Source organism: Sphaerodactylus townsendi, linkage group LG10 (assembly GCF_021028975.2).
Source record: "Sphaerodactylus townsendi isolate TG3544 linkage group LG10, MPM_Stown_v2.3, whole genome shotgun sequence".
Taxonomy (NCBI): Eukaryota; Metazoa; Chordata; class Lepidosauria; order Squamata; family Sphaerodactylidae; genus Sphaerodactylus; species Sphaerodactylus townsendi.
The window spans coordinates 48,023,753-48,045,419 of record NC_059434.1 but is presented as its reverse complement, the minus strand read 5'-3'; the positions used below and the strand labels follow the sequence as shown (position 1 = coordinate 48,045,419).

General features: G+C 41.5%; 1 protein-coding gene and 1 long non-coding RNA gene across 4 annotated transcripts; one reads left to right on the top strand and one right to left on the bottom strand.

Moving 5' to 3' along the window:
• Nucleotides 1-1,899: 1,899 nt before the first annotated feature.
• Nucleotides 1,900-6,279, bottom strand: LOC125440378. Of its 2 annotated transcripts, none has more exons than XR_007245680.1 (3): nt 5,620-6,279; nt 4,912-5,018; nt 1,900-2,097 (listed from the first exon to the last, which is right to left on the bottom strand). It is a non-coding gene; the product is annotated as an uncharacterized LOC125440378 (long non-coding RNA). The 2 variants fall into 2 exon arrangements; XR_007245681.1 differs by lacking the exon at nt 1,900-2,097 and adding an exon at nt 4,018-4,540.
• Nucleotides 6,280-17,389, top strand: TMEM184C (transmembrane protein 184C). 2 transcript variants are annotated; one of them, XR_007245679.1, is made up of 11 exons: nt 6,280-6,543; nt 8,969-9,099; nt 9,189-9,225; nt 9,563-9,768; nt 10,873-10,947; nt 12,881-12,974; nt 13,671-13,783; nt 14,553-14,652; nt 15,529-15,700; nt 15,832-16,446; nt 16,548-17,389. XR_007245679.1 is itself a non-coding variant. In XM_048510178.1 (10 exons), exons 1-10 carry the CDS (start codon nt 6,427-6,429, stop codon nt 16,092-16,094), a joined length of 1,308 nt encoding a protein of 435 aa, XP_048366135.1. In that variant the 5' UTR covers nt 6,280-6,426; the 3' UTR covers nt 16,095-17,389. The 2 variants fall into 2 exon arrangements, 1 of the variants encoding a protein (XP_048366135.1); XM_048510178.1 differs by having other exon boundaries at nt 15,832-17,389.
• Nucleotides 17,390-21,667: the final 4,278 nt, after the last annotated feature.

Below are 21,667 nucleotides of genomic sequence, written 5' to 3'. Positions count from 1 at the left end.
TCTTCCTACATAAGCACTGAAGTCCACGACCCTAGCATTATGCACATGAATAATGCATCCCTTGTAGCATTAAAGTTGCAAATGCCAAAGTTTGGATCCTGCAAACACTTAAGTGCATGCTGAACCTTTTTTAAAAACTAGTCCAATTCAAGACATTTGGAAAAATGGTCTCTCGTGACCCACTTATTAATTTTTCAATACACAACACTCTTAAGTGTATAAATTCATAAACTTATCATAGATGTGAATCTCTGTTTCCTGAAATGAACACAAGGATATTTTATGTCGTCCAGCTAATAATTGTTTTGTATCTTGGTTAGAATTAATGCTTATCTTAATATAATATCAGGACCTAAAAGCATTTGTGAATACACAGCACAAATGCCCTGAAGTCCTACAATTCTTTTGGTTAACAGCTGCTCTTGTAGGTCTCACCAAAGGTGATATGTAGTGATAAAACAAACAAAATGGCAACAACACTTAGTCCTTTATATCCAAATTTTAGTAATTCAAAGAAAAACTTTGTTATGACACTGAGTAACACATGTTAACAAGGAATTGTGTTGATCAAAAGCTATTTATGTGCAACAAACAACTTGATATAAAGTGCAAATAGCGATACAGTACAAAAATATATACAAGTCCTTCCCACAGTAGTAGTTCGTTTCTGATTTCCTTATAGAAACAATGTTATTAGAAGCCTTGTATTCAAATTATTATTATTATTATTATTATTATTATTATTATTATTATTATTATTATTATTATTATTATTATTATTATTATTTATTCAATTTCTATACCACCCGATCCCCAAAGGGCTCCGGGCAGTGAACAACATAATATATAAACAATAAAAAGGAGCAAATCCGGTAAAATACAAACATAGGCTCCGTCAATAAAACATCTTAAAATACATAAAAACAGCGGCTAACAATTAGCAAATTAAACAAGAGGCGTCCAGGCTCAATTTAAAAACCCACCCCAAGAAGGGGGGGACGGCAGGCCCCTCAATATGAGGAGCTCTGTTGTACCAGTGCCAAAGCAGGAGCAGTGGGGGGGGGGGGCACCATATCAGCGGCTGGACACTCCAAAGGCCCGGTGGAACAACACAGTCTTACATGCCCTGCGGAACTCACCAAGGTCCTGCAGGGCCCGGACAGTTGGTGGGAGGGTGTTCCACCAGGCCGGGGCCAGCGCTGTGAAAGTCCTGGCCAGTGTGGAGGCCAGCCGCATCATTGAGGGGCCGGGGACCACCAGCAAATTGGCCTCTGCTGAACGCAGAGGCCGAGTAGGGACATATGGGGTGATGCAGTCCCGAAGGTATGAGGGTCCCAGACCGCATAATGCCTTGAAGGTCAGAATCCACACCTTGAAGATGATTCGGAATTCAAACGGGAGCCAATGCAGCTGGCGCAACACAGGGTGGATATGCTCTCTAAAGGCGCCTCCTGTGAGCAGGCGCGCAGCTGCATTTTGGACCAGCTTTAGTTTTCGAATCAAACGCAAGGGAAGGCCCGCGTAGAGCGAGTTACAATAGTCTAGCCTGGAGGTGACCGTTGCATGGATCACGGTGGCTAGGTCCGTTTGAGAGAGGAAGGGGGCCAACCGCCGGGCCTGACGAAGATGGAAAAACGCAGTCCGGGTTGTATGGGCCACCTGGGTCTCCATTGAAAGAGACGAATCCAGATGGACCCCCAGACTGCGAGCGGAGGAGGCCGGCACCAATAAGGCCCCCTCCCACACCGGCGGCTGGAAATCCCGAGCCTCTCCCTCACGGCCCAGCCATAGGATCTCCGTCTTCGACTGATTCAGTTTCAGCCTGCTCTGCTGCAACCAACCAGCTACCGCCTCCAAACAATGCTGTAGAGCCGCAGGGGCGGCAACTGCTCCCCCCTCCATCAACAGAATGAGCTGAGTGTCATCGGCATATTGATGACAGATCAGCCCAAAACTCCGTACCAGCTGAGCAAGTGGTCTCTTGAGAATCATCCAAGTCCGTCTGAACGGAATTAACGGAATACATGTTATACGCCGTTTTCAATTATTATTCTTCAGATATAATTCTCATATTTATCCATCAGCCATTCCAGGGGTCTATACAGAATTAATATATCTGTTACATAAACACCATCTTTTTATCCTTAGGCTACACTTTCAGATTTAACTTTATACATCAATCAATTATTTCCTATGCTACACTTCATTCTCATGTATAATACATTATTATTACAATAAATAATTTTTAACATTTTTTAAAAATCCATCTTAAATAATTTTATCACTTGTACAAAAATTGAATATTAAATATCAATAAATATGTATAAATAACATTTTAAAAATCTTTTAAATATTTATAAATGTTAACTTACAAACATTCCAAGTGGGCCTGTCACATCTCTACAGATCCCCATTCAAGCTTTCTATGCAAAGTCATACTGTGGATCATGTATATTAACATTGCACTGATAGATAACAGCTGTTATCTGCTTAAAGCTGTCTCTTCCTATTTGAGATTCACAAATAACATGAAAAATCAATTTCTTTATTAAGACCATTTCCTAAATAACTTTTGAACCTATGGATCCACTTCGTTTCACATTGCAATAAATGTTTTTTTATATTAATGGATTTATATCCTGGAGTGTCACAATGATATAATACAACAAAAGTGAAATCTGTCGCAGAATGGTTGGTTTGTCTAAAATGCTGCACTAATGGTTGCAATTGTCAATCCATGCTGTAGAAAAATGTATGCAAATTCTGCTATATGTATTTGCTGGCTGTTGTGTACACACAATTTATATCCCACCTCTTACACTATTGGCTTCCTTGTTAAAATTCAAGAGACTATATAAGATGGAGCTTTTAAAATGGTTTATATGAATTAAGTTAATTGGTTTTATGGCTGATCTATGTTTACCTAATTTGGTCCCTTCAAGGGAGGGGAGGGGGCCCGGCATCTGTACATGGCCCATCCACCCTAGCTGAGGGGGGGAGGGAGGGGTGACATGCAAGGGAGGGGAGTGGCAGGGGCCTGGCATCTGGACATGGCCCATTCACCCTAGTGGAGGGAGGATGAGAGAAGGGGAGGGTGCATGCAAGGGAAGGGAGGGGTGGCATGCAAGGGAGGAGAGGGGGCGACATCTGGACATGGCCCACCCAACCTAGCAGAGGGAAGGGAGGAAGGGGGTGGCATGCAAGGGAAGGGGAGGGAGGGGTGGCATACAAGGGAGGGAAGGGAGGGGGCCCAGCATCTGGACATGGCCCACCCACCTTAGCAGAGGGAGTGGAAGAAGGGGGTGGCATGCAAGGGATGGGGAGGAAGAAAGGGAGGGGTGGCATACAATGGAGGGGAGGGAGGGGGCCCAGCATCTGGACATGGCCCACCCACCCTAGCAGAGGAAGAGGAGGGAGGGGAGAGAGGGGGAGGGGTGGCATGCAAGGAAAGGGAAGGGAGGGGTGGCATGCAAGGGAGGGGAGGGAGGGCCATGTGCCCTTCCTGATGCCCATGTACCATCTGATTCTCTTCAGTTGTCTGCCGGTCCTCTCTCAGGGTTAGAACTGGACGCCATCCACCAAATTGTGTCACAGCTAACTCATGGTGACTCCATAGTGTTTTCAAGGCAAGAGACTTTGGGAGGTGGTTTGCTATTATCTGCATTTGAAGGGTTTGTCAAAAAAACAACCTAGGCTTTTGCTACCTGGCTCACATTGGCCTTAATTTCTTCCAGTAGCAAAAAGTCAAAGAGAAGTTACAGCATTTCAGGTAGGTTCAAAATAGAATAGCAACTCTATCCCCATAGTAAGTTTTTATAAGGATTTATCAATCTCAGTCAGATGAATCTAATTCAACCAATTAGAGCCAAATTGAAGTGGAACTTCAGAGCCAAGCTTCTGGTCATCCTTACATGCCGCAGAAGGCCATTGCGTTCACATCCTACATGTGAGATCCCAAAGGCACCTGGTGGGCCACTGCGAGTAGCAGAGAGCTGGACTAGATGGACTTTGGTCTGATCCAGCTGGCTTGTTCTTATGTTCTTATGTTCTTATGTTCATGTCGGCCAATTAGTGATTTGGGTCAGCCTGGCACAAATAATCACAATATCTCTTTAATGTTTTGAGAGATGCGTAGCTAATACTCCCTGCTCGTTCTCACAATATCAAACAGTTAAACAGAATCTAATCAGGACAGGGCCCTCCAATTAAAGGAGTGAGAATAATTTCATAGCCTGAGAAGCTTGACCAAAGTTCTGACAATAATTGAATTTCTTGTCAGGGATGAGGGAGTTTTGAGAGAACTGTGACTGGCCCAAGGTCAGCCAGAAGGCTTCATGTGAAGATGTGAGGAATCAAATCCAGTTCTCCAGATTAGAGTCCACCACAATTTACCTCTACATTAAGGTGCTCCTGGTCTTGAATTTCACTCTTCCAGGGTTGACAGCTCCAGGTTGGGAAATCCCAGAAGATATTCAGGTGCAGCTGGAGGAGAGTGGGATTTGGGGAGGAGGAACCTCAGGACATAATGCCTCAGTCTTCCCTAAAAAAACAACCATTTTCTCTAAGGGAACTGAACCGCCAATAAACACATTCTGTGAACTTAGAGAAAGTAATATATCTAAGCATATATTGTGTTTATCTAGACTGTGGTTTTTCTCACTATTCTCTGGGCATGGCTCTTTCTAAACCAGTCCTGGCTGACCCTAAGCCATACAAATTCCCTCTTTCTGTGCTGAAATAGAGCTACAACTAAGGAAGCTAACCTTTCCCAAGTATTAGTGTCAGTAGAATTTTATATCAGTTCTGCCTAATTACAGTTGGTTAGACTGGTGTAACTCCATTCAGGATTGCACTGTTAATCTCTTCCTTGTGCACAATAACATTTTATTTTTAATAATCATCTCTGTGTACCTTTTTGGGTTCAAATTCCCAGCTGGCAAGATCAGTCTCCCAGTAGGTCAAAATTCTCCATCACCCATACATATGCGTTTTATGTTATGGCTCCCACTGTATGGAATCTGAGGAGGACAAGAAGACTCCTACTGTTATGACTGCCTGGAAATTATTCAAAAGTGAATCATTGTAAACTTGTTGAGCAAATTGAATTGTACAAGTCTTCTTAAATTTGTTATGCATAATTTGTCAATTGATTTATGCAAGAAAAACCTCCTACCACATTCCTACAAATGCATTCTAACTTCTTTTTACAGTGTGGAATTTTCTTTTCTCCAGTGATGGTACACATAAATTAAAAATAGGGATTTAATTAGACAGGAGTCCAGCAGCACCTGAAAGTTATTCCATCGTAATCTCTCATCAAATGGTGAAGCAAGCTCTGACTCATGAAAGTTTTTAATGTTTCAGAGCTGCTGTCTAAATTTGTCAAAACAGGCTAATGGTATTTCTCTCGGAAAGAAGGAACTGGATATTTTATTCCCAAAAGAAGGAGCAAGTTTCAAATCAGAAACATATGATACATTATTCTATGAACCTGTTTACTAACACAGGTGCATTTTAAGAGGCTAGTTTTTTGGTGCAAAATTTGGTACATTAAATCCTAAATAGGAGATAAAAATACAAAAAAGGTCCCAACAAGTAGATGACAAAAGCCACTGTTACCTATGAAGGAAGGAATTCACTATAGGATGGTCCCAATTTCATGCTTAACACATTCTGTCCATAGTACGGTTGCCAACCTCCAGGCAGTGGCTGGGGAACTTCTGGAATTACAGTTTGTTTCCAGACAACAGAGATCAATTCCCCTGGAGAAAAAGGAAAACGTGCAGTTTCCTTTTCTCCCTATGCCTTACCCTCTGCAGACTCCACTCCCCCAACAAATCTCCAGGTTGGCACAGAACCAACAAGAAAGCTCAACCGATGTTAATATCCGTCCAGATACAATCAGTACAATCCAATGCAGTTACTGAAGTGTGCACAGATCTGTACTCCATCATACTTGTCAATTGCTAGATTTGTATTGCACCATACTTTTCAATTGCTATTTGAGATTACGTATTTAAAAAAGACTTGATCCCGCCTCACTACGTGCACGAGTAATAATAGCGCATCGTTTCTCGAAAGAGGCGGGCGCGCTCGTTCGTTTGCGGCTGCCGGAAGTCCCGCCCTGGAACCGTGCAGAAAGCTCAGGAGGGGCGTGGCCAGAATCCTGCGGTCCCGAGGGACAGGGCCAGAGCTCTTTCCTCGAGGCGGCTGCTGCTGCGCGTGCGCGCGAGAGACAGTGACCCAGGCGAGATGGGCGGGGCGGGAGGCGCCGCGATCCGTCGCAGCGGCGCGGAGGATGGGGATGTCTTCCACTCGGCTGAGCAGCCGTTGGGCAGGCCTGGTCCCGGGCCCGTGACCCAGCGGTGGAGGGGCGTCGCGTCGGGACCCAGGCGGCGCTGAAGGATTTGCTCCGAGGGCGGCGCCATGCCGTGCACCTGCGGGAACTGGCGGCGCTGGATCCGGCCGCTGGTGGCCACCATCTACGTGGTGGGCTTGCTGGTGGCCGTGCCGCTCTGCGTGTGGGAGCTGCAGAAGCTGGAGGTGAGCGAGGAGGCGAAGGGCTCCCTGAGGGGCTCCCAGCCCCGCCCTAACCCCCGGGGAAAGGAGAGAGCGGCCGGTCTGGGCGCCGCTCCTCCCTGCGAGGCCCTGGACCTCCGCCTGCATCATGTGGGGAAGACGTGACACATTTTGTCAACATGGTAACGTTGCCAAGCTCCAAGGTAGCCGCTGGGGAACTCCTGGAATAATAGTTTGCTTTCAGACAACTGAGGTTAGTTCCCCTGGAGAAAAGGGAAGCAGAAGAAGAGCTTGGATTTATACCCCACCTTTCTGTCATGTAAGGGGACTCAAGGTGGCTTAGAAGGTTCTTTCCCTTTCTCCCCCCACAATAGACACTTTGTGAGGTAGGTGGGGCTGAAGGAGTTCCAAAAAACGTGATTAGCCCAGGGTCACCCAGCAGGAATGTAGGAGTGTGGAAACACATCTGGTTCACCCTCTGCCACTCAGGTGGAGGAATGGGGAATCAAACCCTGTTCTCCAGATTAGAAGGTGCGCTGAGTTCCCTTTCCATGCGTGTAGCTGCGCATCAGTTAATGCATCTTGTGGGAACTTTCCCATAAGCTTTAAGGAGACACGAGTTAGGAATCAGGCGAAGGTTCAGGATGTTTTCAACCTGCGGTGATTTTGCCCAGTATATTCATACATGAATTGCATTTGTTATAAATTAATTCAATTGTAACAATTACAACTCGTTATAAACATGCCGTTTAGGAATCACTCCCAGAAAAACACGGGCCTTGCCTTGGATGGCTTGTTTGACAGACATCCTCTTTTGTCATAGGAAGTTCAGTGGGGTTGCTGCATAGCTCAGAAACCAGGTCACAAGAGACAGAGGTGTCTGCGCAAATCTCTGCAGACCTACTTGACCTTGAGGGGATTGTTCTTGGACTGAGGCAGGTGATGTCTGCCACAAAACTCCAAAAAATGAAAGCTTGACCCCTGACGACCTAGATGTAGCACAGAGAACATTGGGAGGAATGAGAAGAAGCTTAGGTATCTACAGCTACTAGTCTCCACTATTACATCTCCAAATAGCGAGACGGCAAGAATGTCAGAGGAGAGGACAAGAATCTACAAGTCAGGGCTATTTCCCTTAGGGAAAATATTACCTCCACTGTATCTGAAACTTAACTTGCATTATGGTTTATGTGGCTAGACCTGAACTACTGAGATCAGGCTAGGTAGTATAGCAGTAAGCCAAGGTCCCCAATCTTTTTGAGCTTGTGGAAACATTTGGCATTCTGATCTGGCATGGTGGGCATAGCAGCAAAATGGATGCCACAAAATGGATGCTGCAGGAGGTGGGCTCATCCGCTAAATGATTGCCACAGCTTGACTTCAGTAACATCGTACAGAACTTTGTGATGTGGTGCAACTACTGTCACGGCACTGGTTTTTTTTTAAATCTGCAGAGCCAATTAGAGTGGCCTTGTTGGGCCCTGACCACATTCGAAAAACACTTGGCAAGCAGAGCCATTGCACCCATGGGCACCATGCTGGAGATCCCTGCAATAGATTGACATCCAGCATTGGTAGTGTTAAACACCTAATAGGCAGTTCTTCCATGAGACCTTTTCTTGTTTACTGTTCTAATATTTTTTTTGCTTAGTACTACTGTTGCTGGTGGATGGAGCCACTTGAAAAGCCTCTGTACCCTCTGTAAGGAGTTTTATGGCTTGTTTTACACAATTATGTTATCCGTGTCCCTGTTTTTTAACAGTAAAATTTAGAAGAACCGTGTGCATAAACATACATGAGGAAAGTACGCCTTGGAGAATGAGCATCAGCTTTTTGCCTTAAAATATTACTTAAAAGATGGGGGTGCACATGCAGACTTGATCTTTTTCAGACAGTGAAGCACAGCTAAGTTGACTTTTCATGTAGAAACAAGCAAAGACTGTCTTATGCCTGTGCTGATGAGTGTATCCTCTCTGGAATGTGGTAGTTGGATGTTGTACCTAACCAGGCATCTTGTCTGTTCTTTTGAAGGCAATCTTTTGCCTAATGGAAAATCAGTTTTAAGAATTAATAATTAAACATTGCAAGCACTCGTCTGTTCGTAGTAGAGTAGATGGATCTTGTTTATATTTGCCCTGTTCTTCCTTCAATTAGTGCAAGTTCTCCCCTTCATTTGTCCTCAGTGTGATACTTTGAAGTATGTTAAGTTCAAAGAGAACAACTGGTTCAAGGTCACCAGCTGAGTTTTGTAGCAAGTGGGCATTAAACCTGGATCTCCCAGGCTGACTTAAGCCAACTACTACATCATACCATCTCTAATTACGGTAGGGTTGTGAGTGAACAAGCTTGGTTTGAATGTATTTTATGGATTGTTTCACCAGCATATTATCCTTACTGGTTGAATATTTTGCTGTAATTAACATAGTTGCACTTTCTTACGTTCTTCAAGGTTGGAATCCAAACCAAAGCGTGGTTCATTGCTGGAATCTTTTTACTGATGACTATACCAATATCTCTTTGGGGGATATTGCAACATTTGGTTCATTATACTCAACCTGAATTACAAAAACCAATTATAAGGTAACTCCACATCTGTGCCACTATAAGTTTTTCCTTACAACACTATAAAGAATACATTGATTAATTGCTAATTTGTTTTCTTATGACAGGATTCTATGGATGGTGCCAATTTACAGTCTAGACAGTGTAAGTGTCTTCCAGTTTATCAGCTTGCTTTCCCCCCTGCCCTGTGTAATCCATCTTCATAGTTTTATGTACTTTTCATACCGCTGGTTTCATTTAGTGTATTAACCATTTTATGTATAAAAATATAATGTATGTTTATCTCAGATAACTTCCATTAACGTCTGTCAAAGCAATAGGAGGAGCTAAGTATTATAAATAATGGGCTATAAGTCAGATGGATAGAGATCAAATGTATTTATTTTCAGGTATCTCATCTAGTTTATCACTGACATATGTGTAAGCCAATTTGTGCACAGTTGGGTTTTTGTCTGATTTCTTAATGTCTCTTTTTTGATAGTGGATAGCATTGAAATATCCGAAAATTGCGATTTATGTGGATACTTGTAGAGAATGCTATGAAGCCTATGTCATCTATAACTTCATGGTATTTCTTTCGAATTATCTGACCAATCGATATCCAAATCTGGTATTAATCATCGAAGCGAAAGATCAGCAAAAACATTTACCGCCATTGTGCTGCTGTCCACCTTGGCCTATGGGAGAGTAAGTATTTTCTCTCTGTGTCTATTTGTGGAAGTTGATCTAGTAGACATCATGAAATCCTGATGCAGAAGGAAAGTTATAGAAATAATTTACAGGAACATTCTTTCATGAAAAAACTTGCAATAAATTGTTCTAATATAGTGACTGTAGGAGATCGGTGTAGTTAAGTTTTAACTAAGGATTCTCACAACTTCTGGATGCTGAAATGGAACCCCAGTAATAGATACCTTTCCTTTCTTTTTGTTTATCTAATGACTCTTGTTTCTAACCTTTCCCACATTTGTGTAGACTACAAATACTAGGAGAATTTCTATTGCAGTATTCACTTGTGATTTCAATATTGTCGTAAAAGCAACTCTGTGAATTTCTGAAAGTTCCACAATGTACGCTAAAAGCAAACATGGGACAAAAAGTTTTCTGCATATTTTTACAGTGATGGGAAATCTGCACCAAATAATTCATCAAGGTTCTTGAATGCAGAGTGGGTGATCTGGTATTATCATTCATTAGTGGGTTAGATATCGGTCTCTTTAATGTGAGATAGAAGAAACAATGAATTAAAATGTGAACTTGTGTGGTTTGTCAATTGGCACTCCCATGAATTCAGTTTAACAAACAGACTGGTGGAAAGGAAATCATGATTTGATCACATATTTACTTCCTTTATATCTGACTGTTTTCCCCATTGGGGATTCAAAACAACATATGTTATTTTCCTGTTTTATTCTCAAACCAATCCTGTAAGATGGGTTTTAGACTGAGTGTGTGTGACCGGCCAAAGGTTACCCAGCAAACTTCCATGGAGGAGTGAGGATCTGAAGTTGGGTCTTTCAGATCCTAGCTTTACACTTTAGCAACTACATCACTTAGCTCTCATTGAGGTGAGCCACTAGAGTCTCCCTATGTCTCCTCATATAACTTTGCTGCTGCCAATATCTGCTGTACTGTACTTGAGGAGGGTATCTTTGGAACAACTGCTCTGTCTATTTTGGCTATGAAAATTATTGGCTATGAAGCACTCAATATAAACCATGTGAAGGAAAATTATGTAGTAGCTTGTGTAGCTGTATTATACTGACATCTTCTGCATGCCATTTTTTTCAGGGCATTGTTGTTCAGATGCAAGCTGGGAGTTTTGCAGTATACTGTTGTCAGACCATTCACCACTATTATTGCTTTGTAAGTATTAAGAGACATGCTCCTATATAATGCTATGTACTGATAATATTCTGTCTCACTTTTCTGTCTCTTTTCAACCCTATTGCATTTTTTCAGTTCTGGTGTTATTGCAGTTTCATCTCCTTTTAGCTACAAAGACCTGTTGTCCTGCCATTCAGTGCTGTAGAGTTTTTACTGAGCTTTATTTTCTTCTAGCCACAGGGGGTTACTAGCTTATTCTTATAAGACTTTTAGTGAAATGCTGTGCACCAAGTACAGGTGCAATTTGCTTTTGAAGTGCTTAACTAAAAGCAGTTGCTGTTTGCCCCAGGTGACTATCAAAACAGATGTCGATCTAAGATAGGGACTTTATCTGATCTCTGTGGAGCCTGTCTACATGGATGCCAGCTGGGGAGGGGTGGAGTGTACCTGGGGGCAGAGTTGAAATTAGTGGGCTCTCTTCCGTTTTGCTCAACACACTGGCCTCTGACATATGCCACTCATTTAGTGGCATGTGTCCTTTAAACCGTATGGAGCTTTCCCAGGCTCTTTTCCCAAATCCCTTTGACTGTTGGTGGAATTTAGGAAAGCTGTTCTTTTTAGAAAGGCAATAAAGAGATACTTTACACATGCAGCTAATAATTTTGATTACTGTGCCATCTCTTTTGAAAGCATTGTAGGATGTCAAAAGTTTTTAGTCTGGAGAGTCTGGTCCATTTAAATACTCTTTTAACAGAATTGTTAGTAATACTGGCATAGTCTACTATTCTGAATTATTTTATTCTTTCTGATAAAAAGACTTTTTGTTAACCAGTTCTCTGGTGATATATTTAGTACAATCAGTGCGCCATCTAAGATTGTAAGTAAGCTTTACAATTGATCAGTCTATAGATACAGTCACCAGACATCCAGCAGTGACCAACAAGGAAAGTCTATAGTATATTCTGCCATAGGCATAACTGTTTTGTTCTGGGTTGCTGACAGGACAGAAGAGTGGAGTGCCTCTTTCATTGTATGTGAGATTAAACATTAGGCATATGGGTTGGAAGATGGACTTACAGCAAACATTCCATTCCCCAGTCCTTTCTGTAAAACCTCAACAGACAGTGAGAACAAAAGAACTGTACATACTTTGTCTAGGAAACAGGAATTGTGAAGGCTGTGCCTCTGATTTTTAAAAACCACAGTTACAGCACATGCAGGCTGGAATGCTGCCAAAAGCAGTCATCTTGCACATCACATGCAGTACCGTGTTGTTACATTGTGAGTATCCTCATTTCATGTTCCACTTAAAAGCTCCTGCGTTTTGATTCATATGGCCTTCAATCCAGCTGTCTGCAGGAGATCTGATAGCAAGTGGCAGAGAGATTTAAGAGCATGAAAGGAGCTTAAAAAACTACAGAGAAGGATAAGATAGAAAAACTGAATAGAATAAATGGATAGAAATTATAATTTAAGAGCTAAAATGATAGTATAGAGTTAGAGCCTAGCTCTGACCCTACTCTTCCTATCTGAAACAGGAATAGAACTGAAGAGGGGTAACTCCCAACAGGAACAGGAAGATTAAAAAAAATCCTGCCACCCTGTTGGAAGGATTGGGAATCATTCGCCTTCAAGATGTCTTCTTGTCTCAATGGAGAACTTCTGTGCAGAATTTGTTCATGGATTTCCATACCTAAAGCATGAGCAACTTTTCTTTAATGCAATAATTTATGCAAGATTTTGTGAGAGGCTTTTGCCAGTTTGGAAGTTGTGGCAAACAGGCCTGTTTTAAACCTCAGAGAAAAGCTACCCATAAGCCTGCATTTTGATCTTGGTTGTAACATTTTTGCTGAGACAATTTTGAAAATAAGAAATTGTGATAAATTGAAATATTCTTGCTCTCTTCTGTCAGTAGCTCATGAACTTATAGCTCCTGAATTTTTAAAAACAGTTTGTGTTTAAATTCTTTCAGAATCTGTGAACTGGTTGGAGTATACGATGAAGGGAATTTTAGCTTCAAAAATGCTTGGACGTACTTAGTCATATTCAACAATATGTCTCAGCTTGTGAGTAACAGTGTTTACTATCTATTTTGGATTGAAGTTATTGGTGTCTTTAATTTGGTCTGGTTTTCAATTAAACATTTTAATCAGTATTTGACTTATACGTTAGAAAAAATAAGATTTATGCAGAATGTTACCTGAGAACTCATAGTTTGAAAATGTGCTACTAGTTTTACATGAGCACTAGTTCTTTGCCACAGTTGAATAAGCATTACTCTTTGTGCAAAACTTGTGCAAATATTAGATGTACTTTACTATTTCTGGAAAGAAGTTCAGACAACTACTTTTATATATACACACACACACATACTTGTGTATTTGTGTGTGTGTGTGTGTGTGTGTGTGTGTGGGTATATATATAGTCAAGTAGTTTTTTCATACTAGAAGACTTGTTGGTATTTTGGTTCTGGAAAACTTATTGATACCTGATTGCAGGATTGTATTTGTGCACTTTAGATGGGAGGAAAGGGTTTGAAATCTTGACATGGAGAGAGCTGATAAAAATAAGGGAATAAGGATTTTTTGTCTGCTTGTAAGAAAAAAAAATCACTACCTTTGGGGTTTGAAAGCAGTATACTAAGAAATGAATTACAATATTTTGAAACAAAAATAAGTTAGACAACTTACTAATTTTGAAAAAAAAAAACCTATATTGTCCAAATGCGTTTGAGTTCTAAGAACTGTATTCCTCTATTTTAGTTTGCAATGTATTGCCTTATATTGTTTTATAAAGTACTGCGGGAAGAACTGAACCCAATCAAACCTGTGGGCAAGTTTCTATGTGTCAAGATGGTGGTTTTTGTTTCTTTTTGGTAAGTGAAATATTTGTAAGCACAGTTGCAAGTATTATTTTAACAATGTGTTTGAAACTTGTTGATTTTGTTAAAAACTAAACGTTAAAATAATGAAGGGAATTGGTGGTAGTGTATAAATGTCTAAACGTGCTAGGTGTTGTCAGATACTTAAAAGATAAGACCAGCCCTGTCTGCAAGTTTCCAGCCTTGTGCTTTTACTATCTAAAGAAACTACTGTAAACTTGTTTTTTAAAAAAGCATGATCCATCCAATAGTAAAGTGTACTTATAAATTTTACTTATTGCTGTGTGAGATTTAGCTGGTGTGTGACTCACCCATTAAAATTAATTAGAATTTTAAATGTTTGCACTTAGCTACGTTGTGCTTCTTGATAGTGTCTTCAGAGTTCTAAAATGTGAACAGAACATTCTGATTTAGCACCAAAAGTGTATGCATGTTCTTGGAACCTTCTTTCAGTCCAGTACCAATTTCCAGAGCAGGGCCTTTCAGGAAAGAGAAAGAGGAAATAGCGAGGGAGGTGGAAAATGAGATTCCCATAAGTTCTTGTGGGTTTCCACTTGTTCATATCTATTTTCCCTTTGTCAGCAGTTCTTCACAAGGCTCTAATTTAATGATGTAGTTGTAGTTGATCAGTCCTATTCAAGCACTTTACTGGTCTGTTGTATGATTTGTTATCTTTGCATCTTCATACTTTTCTGACTTGTTTACAGAGTGAATCTGTCTTAACAGTTTATGCTAAACTTTTTTGATGCCAATATTTTTATAGGCAAGCTGTACTTATTGCATTGTTGGTGAAAGTTGGTGTTATCTCTCAGCATAACACATGGGAATGGAACAGTGTCGAAGAAGTGGCAACTGGCTTACAAGTAAGTAGGAATAGCTATTATGTATATAACGATGGACGGAAAATTCTCCTCTAGTTTGGGAGAAATAGACTGACAGTCCCATCCAGCAGGGATGAGGAGAGATTGAGGAAGTGGTGGAGCCTTGCGGTTTACCCTCTCCAGGGGCACTTACCCCAGTAGAGGAAGCAGATGTGCTGGCAGCCACCTGCCCCTCAGCCCCCCTGCTGCAAAACTGGGAAGTCCAGGTCACGACAAGGATACCAGTGTTGTTGTTGTTGTTGTTGTTGTTTTTTTGGGGGGGGATGTTCCCAGAGGCAGAGCTGACATTAGTCAGCTCCCACCCAGGGTTAAGGGTTGGAAGTGTGGCGCCCCAGCTTATGCCATTCCTTATATGGCCTGCAAGTCCTGTCAATCTTATGGAGGGCTTTTTGGTGGCAGGAAGGAGGGTATCTACAGTACCATTAGCCAAAAAGAGCCTCAACGTCAAATTAAATTAAATTATGGAATACAAAAATTTCAGTTTGACTGATATACTAGTGAGTGTTACTTTTTTGCAAGCTACTCAACTAGCTTTCTAGTTCATTTTTATGGGCTGTATAACATGGTTCTTGGGTGCCATTGTCCTTGGTTTTGCATCTATTGTCTGATTAAGCAGGAAGACGTGGTAAAGCAAGTAAAGTCTTAGTAGATTTCTGAATTTTTGTAGTCCATAATTTAATTTAATTTTACTTTGATGCTCTTTTTGGCTGGCGGTACTGTAGATACTTTGTATTTTGCATCAAAATTTTGGGATACTACTGATCCATAAAATAACCAGCCTTTGTATCTGAAGGAGATCCTGAGAGGAATACAATTGTTTCATTAAGCAAAAGTGAAATCCCCTCTCCTTTCTTTCAGGACTTTATCATCTGTGTGGAGATGTTCTTCGCTGCTATTGCCCATCACTACAGTTTTTCCTACAAGCCTTATGTGCAAGAAGCTGAAGAAGGCTCTTGCTTTGATTCCTTTCTTGCAATGTGGGATATCTCTGATATCAGGGCAGATGTATCTGAACAGGTTCGCAATGTTGGTAAGTTCCAGTTAAAACAATACAGCCCTGGCACATGAAACATATTCACTTAAGTTACTTTGCCAGTTTCTGTACTTCTCTAACTAGTGTCAAAGCCAAGTAAACACTAAATTAAAGTGTCTTGTTTTTAGGAAGGACAGTATTTGGTCAACCAAGGAAAATGTTTTTTGGTGAAGATCATGAACAGAATGAACATACAAGTTTACTGTCTCCATCTAGTCAAGATCCAATTTCTGCTTCCTCTTCCATACCATCATCTCCTATGGGTCACTATCAAGGGTTTGGGCACACTGTGACTCCAACAATGTCTACTGAATCAACATCTGATGGACTCTGTAACTGTGTGGAAGAGAGAGAAGATTCTCATGTTCCAACAGAAAAGATTGTGGATTAAATGTTCCAACTGTTCTTATCTGAAATTCATTACAGGATTTGCCTAAACATCGGATTCCCCGATACTTCCAGAGACATGTCAAGCTGTGACAAACAGCACATAAGACAAACAGCTCAATTAGCCCATTTGGTTGGAATTCCAGTTCAGTGCTAATTCTTTGGATGATATATATGGAATGGAGTCTCTCACTATGCTGAGGTGAAGTGTACATACCAAACTCAGTTTTAAGACTTCAGTACTATGATATGGCATAGTAGTAAGTCATTGCTGAATTAAACTGGCAAAATAATTTATGGAACATATTTGGAGACTTTGAGCTCAGGTTTGTAATGAAATTCAGTTACTAGAAAAGGTAAGCTAAAATGAAAACTCAGAGATAAGATACAAGACCTAAGATTTTCTCAATTCCTTCAAACCAATAACTCTTTCAGACTTGTATTTGCTTCATTCCAGAATATTGTTTCGAATGTATCAAGACTTCGTACAGAACTGTTGGGAGTTGGTACTCCTGACTTGAGATCATCATCATCAACACCAGCATGCCTGTTGTACAGTCCACCTAAGCAGAAGCGCTTAAATTTAAACCGCATAAGTCCTGACAGCTTGCCAGTACGGTAACAAAACTGCTTCAGCTATCAGTTCAATTGACTCTGCGTTGGGAGTTGCACCAGAGGGAGTGAATTAAAAGACATCCTAATTAGTGTTACAAAATTGAATTATTTAACATATGGGGGACAACAGTCTTTTGTTTCTGTTGCCATCTCACTTCATGTAGAGTATTTCCCCTTTGTTTTGTCAAATAACATGTATTCTGTTGATGCCGTCTGAATGCCTCTTAATCTTGAATTCTGAGTCAAAATTTTTGGAAGGAAAATAAACTAAGTGAAATCAAGTTAAGTATCACTAAAGATGTTAAGGAATGTAACAAATTAGTATTTAAAGTACTTTTACTGCACATCTGGCTACATGAAGATGATTTTTTATTGACGCTTACATTCGTACTTGCATTGCATAATTACTGTCTTTCAAATAGAAAACTGGAAGCAGGTTTGCAACTTTAAATGGCATCTTCAGAGGAAGGTTTTTACCTGATTTATGGTTGCTGCAATGAAATCTTACAAGTGCTTTTGTGGTACTAATGAGTCTTGTAATTTCTTGGCCTTATTCACTAGGCTGCATATTTAATGGCTAAATTTGATTCATCATTAAACGAAACTGGGAAAACAGGAAATCATACTAATACTTATTCATTGCCTCTATTGTATATAAGCAAATAAATTTTTATTTTAAACATGTATTTTGAACTCTTTATCGTTTGGAATGCAGACATGAAAAGGATCATTGTTTGGCAAGCAATTTTACCATGGACAGATTTTAGAACCCCAGAATTGCTGTTTAAACTGCCTGGAAACAAGTAAAAATCTTAATGTCCAACAGAAAATAATCAAAACAGGAACCTCTTTCTAAGTGACTGGACAAGCATTTCTGCGGACCCCAGAGGGATGTAGATATAGATTTTTTATGGGGGGTTGGGGGTGGGGCCACGCCCCACCTGCCCCGGGGGCATGGCCATGCCTCCCCCAAGCCCCGCCCCTGGCCTCAGTGCTTATATAAAAGCAGCTCTCCAAGGCGGGGGACAGAAGACTCCCCTGCCCCCCCCAACTGGGCTCCCATCTGGCAGCCCCTTCTGCCCTCCCCTCTAGGCAGAGGCGTAGCTAGGAAAAATGGTGCCCGGTGCAAAATCTCAGCCCCCCCCCCCAGTGGGCGGCCACTGTGATGCTAGAATCCACCCCAACAGCATCACTTTCAATGGTGTTTAAAGTAGAAAAGCCTATTTTCCTTTTAAATCCACCTTAAAGGGAGAATCTGGGGTCCCCAGTTAAAACAACATTGAAAGTGATGCTGTTTTGAGATGGATTATCCCCTACTCTGAAACAGCATCACTTTCAATGTTTAAACTGAGGACCTCAGATTCTCCCTTTAAATCCATGCTGAAGGTGGTGGATTTAAAAGGACAATCTGGGGAAGTTTGGAGACTCTCCTAATGATACCACCCAGGTTTGGTGAAGTTTGGTTCAGGGGGTCCAAAGTTATGGACCCTCAAAGGTGTAGCCCTCATCTTCTGTTAGCTCCCATTGGAAACAATGGGGGATGGGGGCACCCCCTTTGGGAGTCCATAGCTTTGGACCCCCTGGACCAAGCTTCACAAAACCTGGGTAGTATCAGTAAGAGACTCTCCTGATGATACCTCCCAGGTTTGGTGAAGTTTGGTTCAGCGGGTCCAAAGGTATGGACCCTCGAAGGGGTAGCCCTCATCTTCTATTAGCTCCCATTGAAAACAATGGGGGATGGGGAACTCCCTTTGGGAGTCCATAACTTTGGATCCCCTGAACCAAATCTCACCAATCCTGGGTAGAATCATCAGGAGAGTCTCCCAAAACATCCCTGAAACTTTGGGGCTGCTAGCTTAAAAACTGCGCCCCCTGCAGGACAAAAAACAAACCACAAACGGGGGGCAGAGCTTCGGACATGTAATGGGGGGGGTTGAACCCGAGAACCCCCCCTTACCTACATCCTTGGAACCCCAAATATACCACTACTGAGAAAATGTACAGCTTGAGTGCCTTGTAGTCATTGCTCTGAGCTTCCAGCTTGTATTTCTTTATGGAGTGGATTTCTAATGATAGATTCAGAGTATTCTTTGAGCAAGATGCAAAATTGCATAATGACGGTTTTCCAGATCTTCATAAAATATAACCAAACTAAAATACCATCCTTGTTTATGGCTCTGTTTATGCTCTTGAATCTGTCATTAGATCTGGATTTGTTAATTCATTCTTCTAAAAATCTCAGGCCAGCTACATGATGCGTAGCTGCTGTCTAAACTGATCTCAAAAAACTGGCAGTCACTACTATGTCAGAGGATTTCTGAGTTCATACATGAATAAATATATAGCTTTAAATGGTGGAAATTTTTCCATTCTCTGAACAGATCTGCAGGCTGTACAATACCATTCTTTTTGGCTGCCCTGCTACAGTAAATTCATCACTGTTGTATTGCAAACATTAACAGTAGAAAGTTATTAACAAAAATTATACCCTGCCATTCTGCCGTCGTCAGGGGAACAGAGAGAGTTAACAGATCCAAAATGTACATAAAGAGTGGTGCGGGACTTACCCTGAACCACCATTGCTGTTCTGGGGAGGTAGGAGGCAGGTCTGCCCTCTGCATCACAGCATGGTCCCTGAGCACCTGCTGTTACAGCCTGGCTGGCGTGGAGTGTGAGGTTGGCTGGGCAGAGGCAGGGCCAGTGAGCATATGCCACGTGAGGCAGGCCATTACCTCTCTTTGGATTTCACCCCGGACTTTTACTTCACAATGCGCTGAAGACTCGCAACATTACAGGAGATGCAGCAGGTATTGATTACAATGAATCCTTTCATAAAAGCACCTCCCACAAAGAAATGGCCTGCTAGGATTTGATCCATGACTAAACATGGATAGTTTTTTTTAAAAAAAAAAAATTTATTGTATCATTTGAATTTTACAATTTATGATAATAATTTCTTTCTTCATACATTTTCAAACAATACATTTTCCCCCTTTTCTCCCACCCCCCCCCATTGCTTCTTCTTAGTTTTTTCACACAAACAGCAGTAAGTTCATTCTTTGTAGCCTCTTCTCCCATTTTTCTTCGATGACTCGAACTTCTTTCATCCAGTCCACGTATATTATCCATATTTTCAAAATTTCATTCTGTTTGTCTTGCCACGTCTTATTTTTGGTTAGTATATCGAAAATATCCAATGTCACTTGTTCCCAAATATATTCTGCAATCCATTTTCTGAATTGTCCATTTTTCTTTTCTTTCCAGCCCAAGGCTATTGTGTTTGCATGGGCTGCTTTTAATCATTATTTTGTATATATAACTATATTGTTTTTCCACCCTTCTGTCTTCCATTACTCCCATAAACATTAAGTCATTATTTAAATCAATCTTTATCTTCACCAGTTTCTCGATATATATTAATACAGTTGTCCAAAATTTTTTTACTTCTGAACATTCTATCCACATATGCGGCTATAATAGCATGCCTCTTGGTCTCCCACAGTGCCAAAGCATTTTTGAACTAAGATCGCTTTTTATCATGTAGGCTAGTTGTTTTGGTGTTCTATACCATTTTAATATTTCCACTTTTTTCTTTTTTCCTAACTCACTAAACACCATGGATGTAGTAGACCTAACGCCTCATTATGCACCAAGCTACATGTAAGTGTACCAGGTTCCCCCTGAGGCATGTGGGTTCTTGGCGGGTGTATTGGAAAAGTCTAGTCGCAGGTCAAAATGCAGATTTGACCACTAATACAAGAGCTGTTTCTGTTCCCATTTGTGGATCCTGTGCAGGAGGAATGGTGGAGCTGGGCAGCCCTTTCAGGTGCCCAGCCCATCAAGTTTGGGAATGCCAGAAAGGGCACATCCAGCAATTCCATCACCATCTCCAAGTAACGTCCCCAATGGCAGGCTATGGCAACTTGCGGCAAGTTCCATTTGGCTACCCCCTTTTTCTTTCCTACAGTCTTACCGGAACCTCTCTGCTGCTAACAACCTATGGCATGGGCTCAGTCGGGTTTTGTATCCCTTTTTCTGATGTGCATATTTCCACGGACTGCAGCAATTTAAAATCTGGCAAGGACTTGTGAGACGTAGTGGCCACTAAGGTTAAGAGGGAATGTGCAGCGGGTAAAGTTGTAGGCCCCTTTCCAGAGTCCATATTGAGTAACCTGCAGGTGTACCCCTTGGAGGTGGTGCTCAAAAAGGCTCCAGGGGAATTTAGGTTGATTCACCACCTGTCCCATTCAAAGGGTCTTCAGAAAACTACTCCTTCGACCCAGAGCTTTGCTCTGAACACTACGCATCTTTAGACCATGTGGGGGCTATTATCCACACCTGTGGACCTGGGGCATTGCTAGCAAAGTGAAATATCCAGTCCGCTTTCTGGCTTCTTCCTATTCACCCTACTATCTTTTGGCTTTTAAATTTTGGGTATGTGTCTTTTCCAGTGAGTCTTCTCATGTGACCAAAGAATGATAGCCTCAGTTTCGTCTTTTTTGCCTCTAGAGAGAGTTCAAACTTGATTTGATCTACCATCCACGGGGGGGGGGGGGGCTGTCCACATCCGCAAAACTCTCATCCAGCACATTTCAAAACAATCTTTTCTCCTGTCAGTTTTCTTCACTAACTCACTTTCACACCCATGCATAGTAATGGGAAATACTATGGCATGAATTAATATGATCTTGGTTACCAGTGACAATGACAAAAACCATTTAAACAAAAACAGTTAATAACAATTAAAACCAAAACTATAATAGACGTGTATCCCCAAAACAATTACAACATAGGACAGAAAGGGGGGATCACAAAGGGAACATCAAACAAAACAAATCTTACCTAATGGCAGAAGATGGCAACAGAGTAGACAGCTGAATCTCCTGGGGTGGAGAAAGTTCCAGAATTCTGGTGCCATGACTGGGCAGACCCTCTCAGGTTGCCACCTGCTTAATCTCAGTA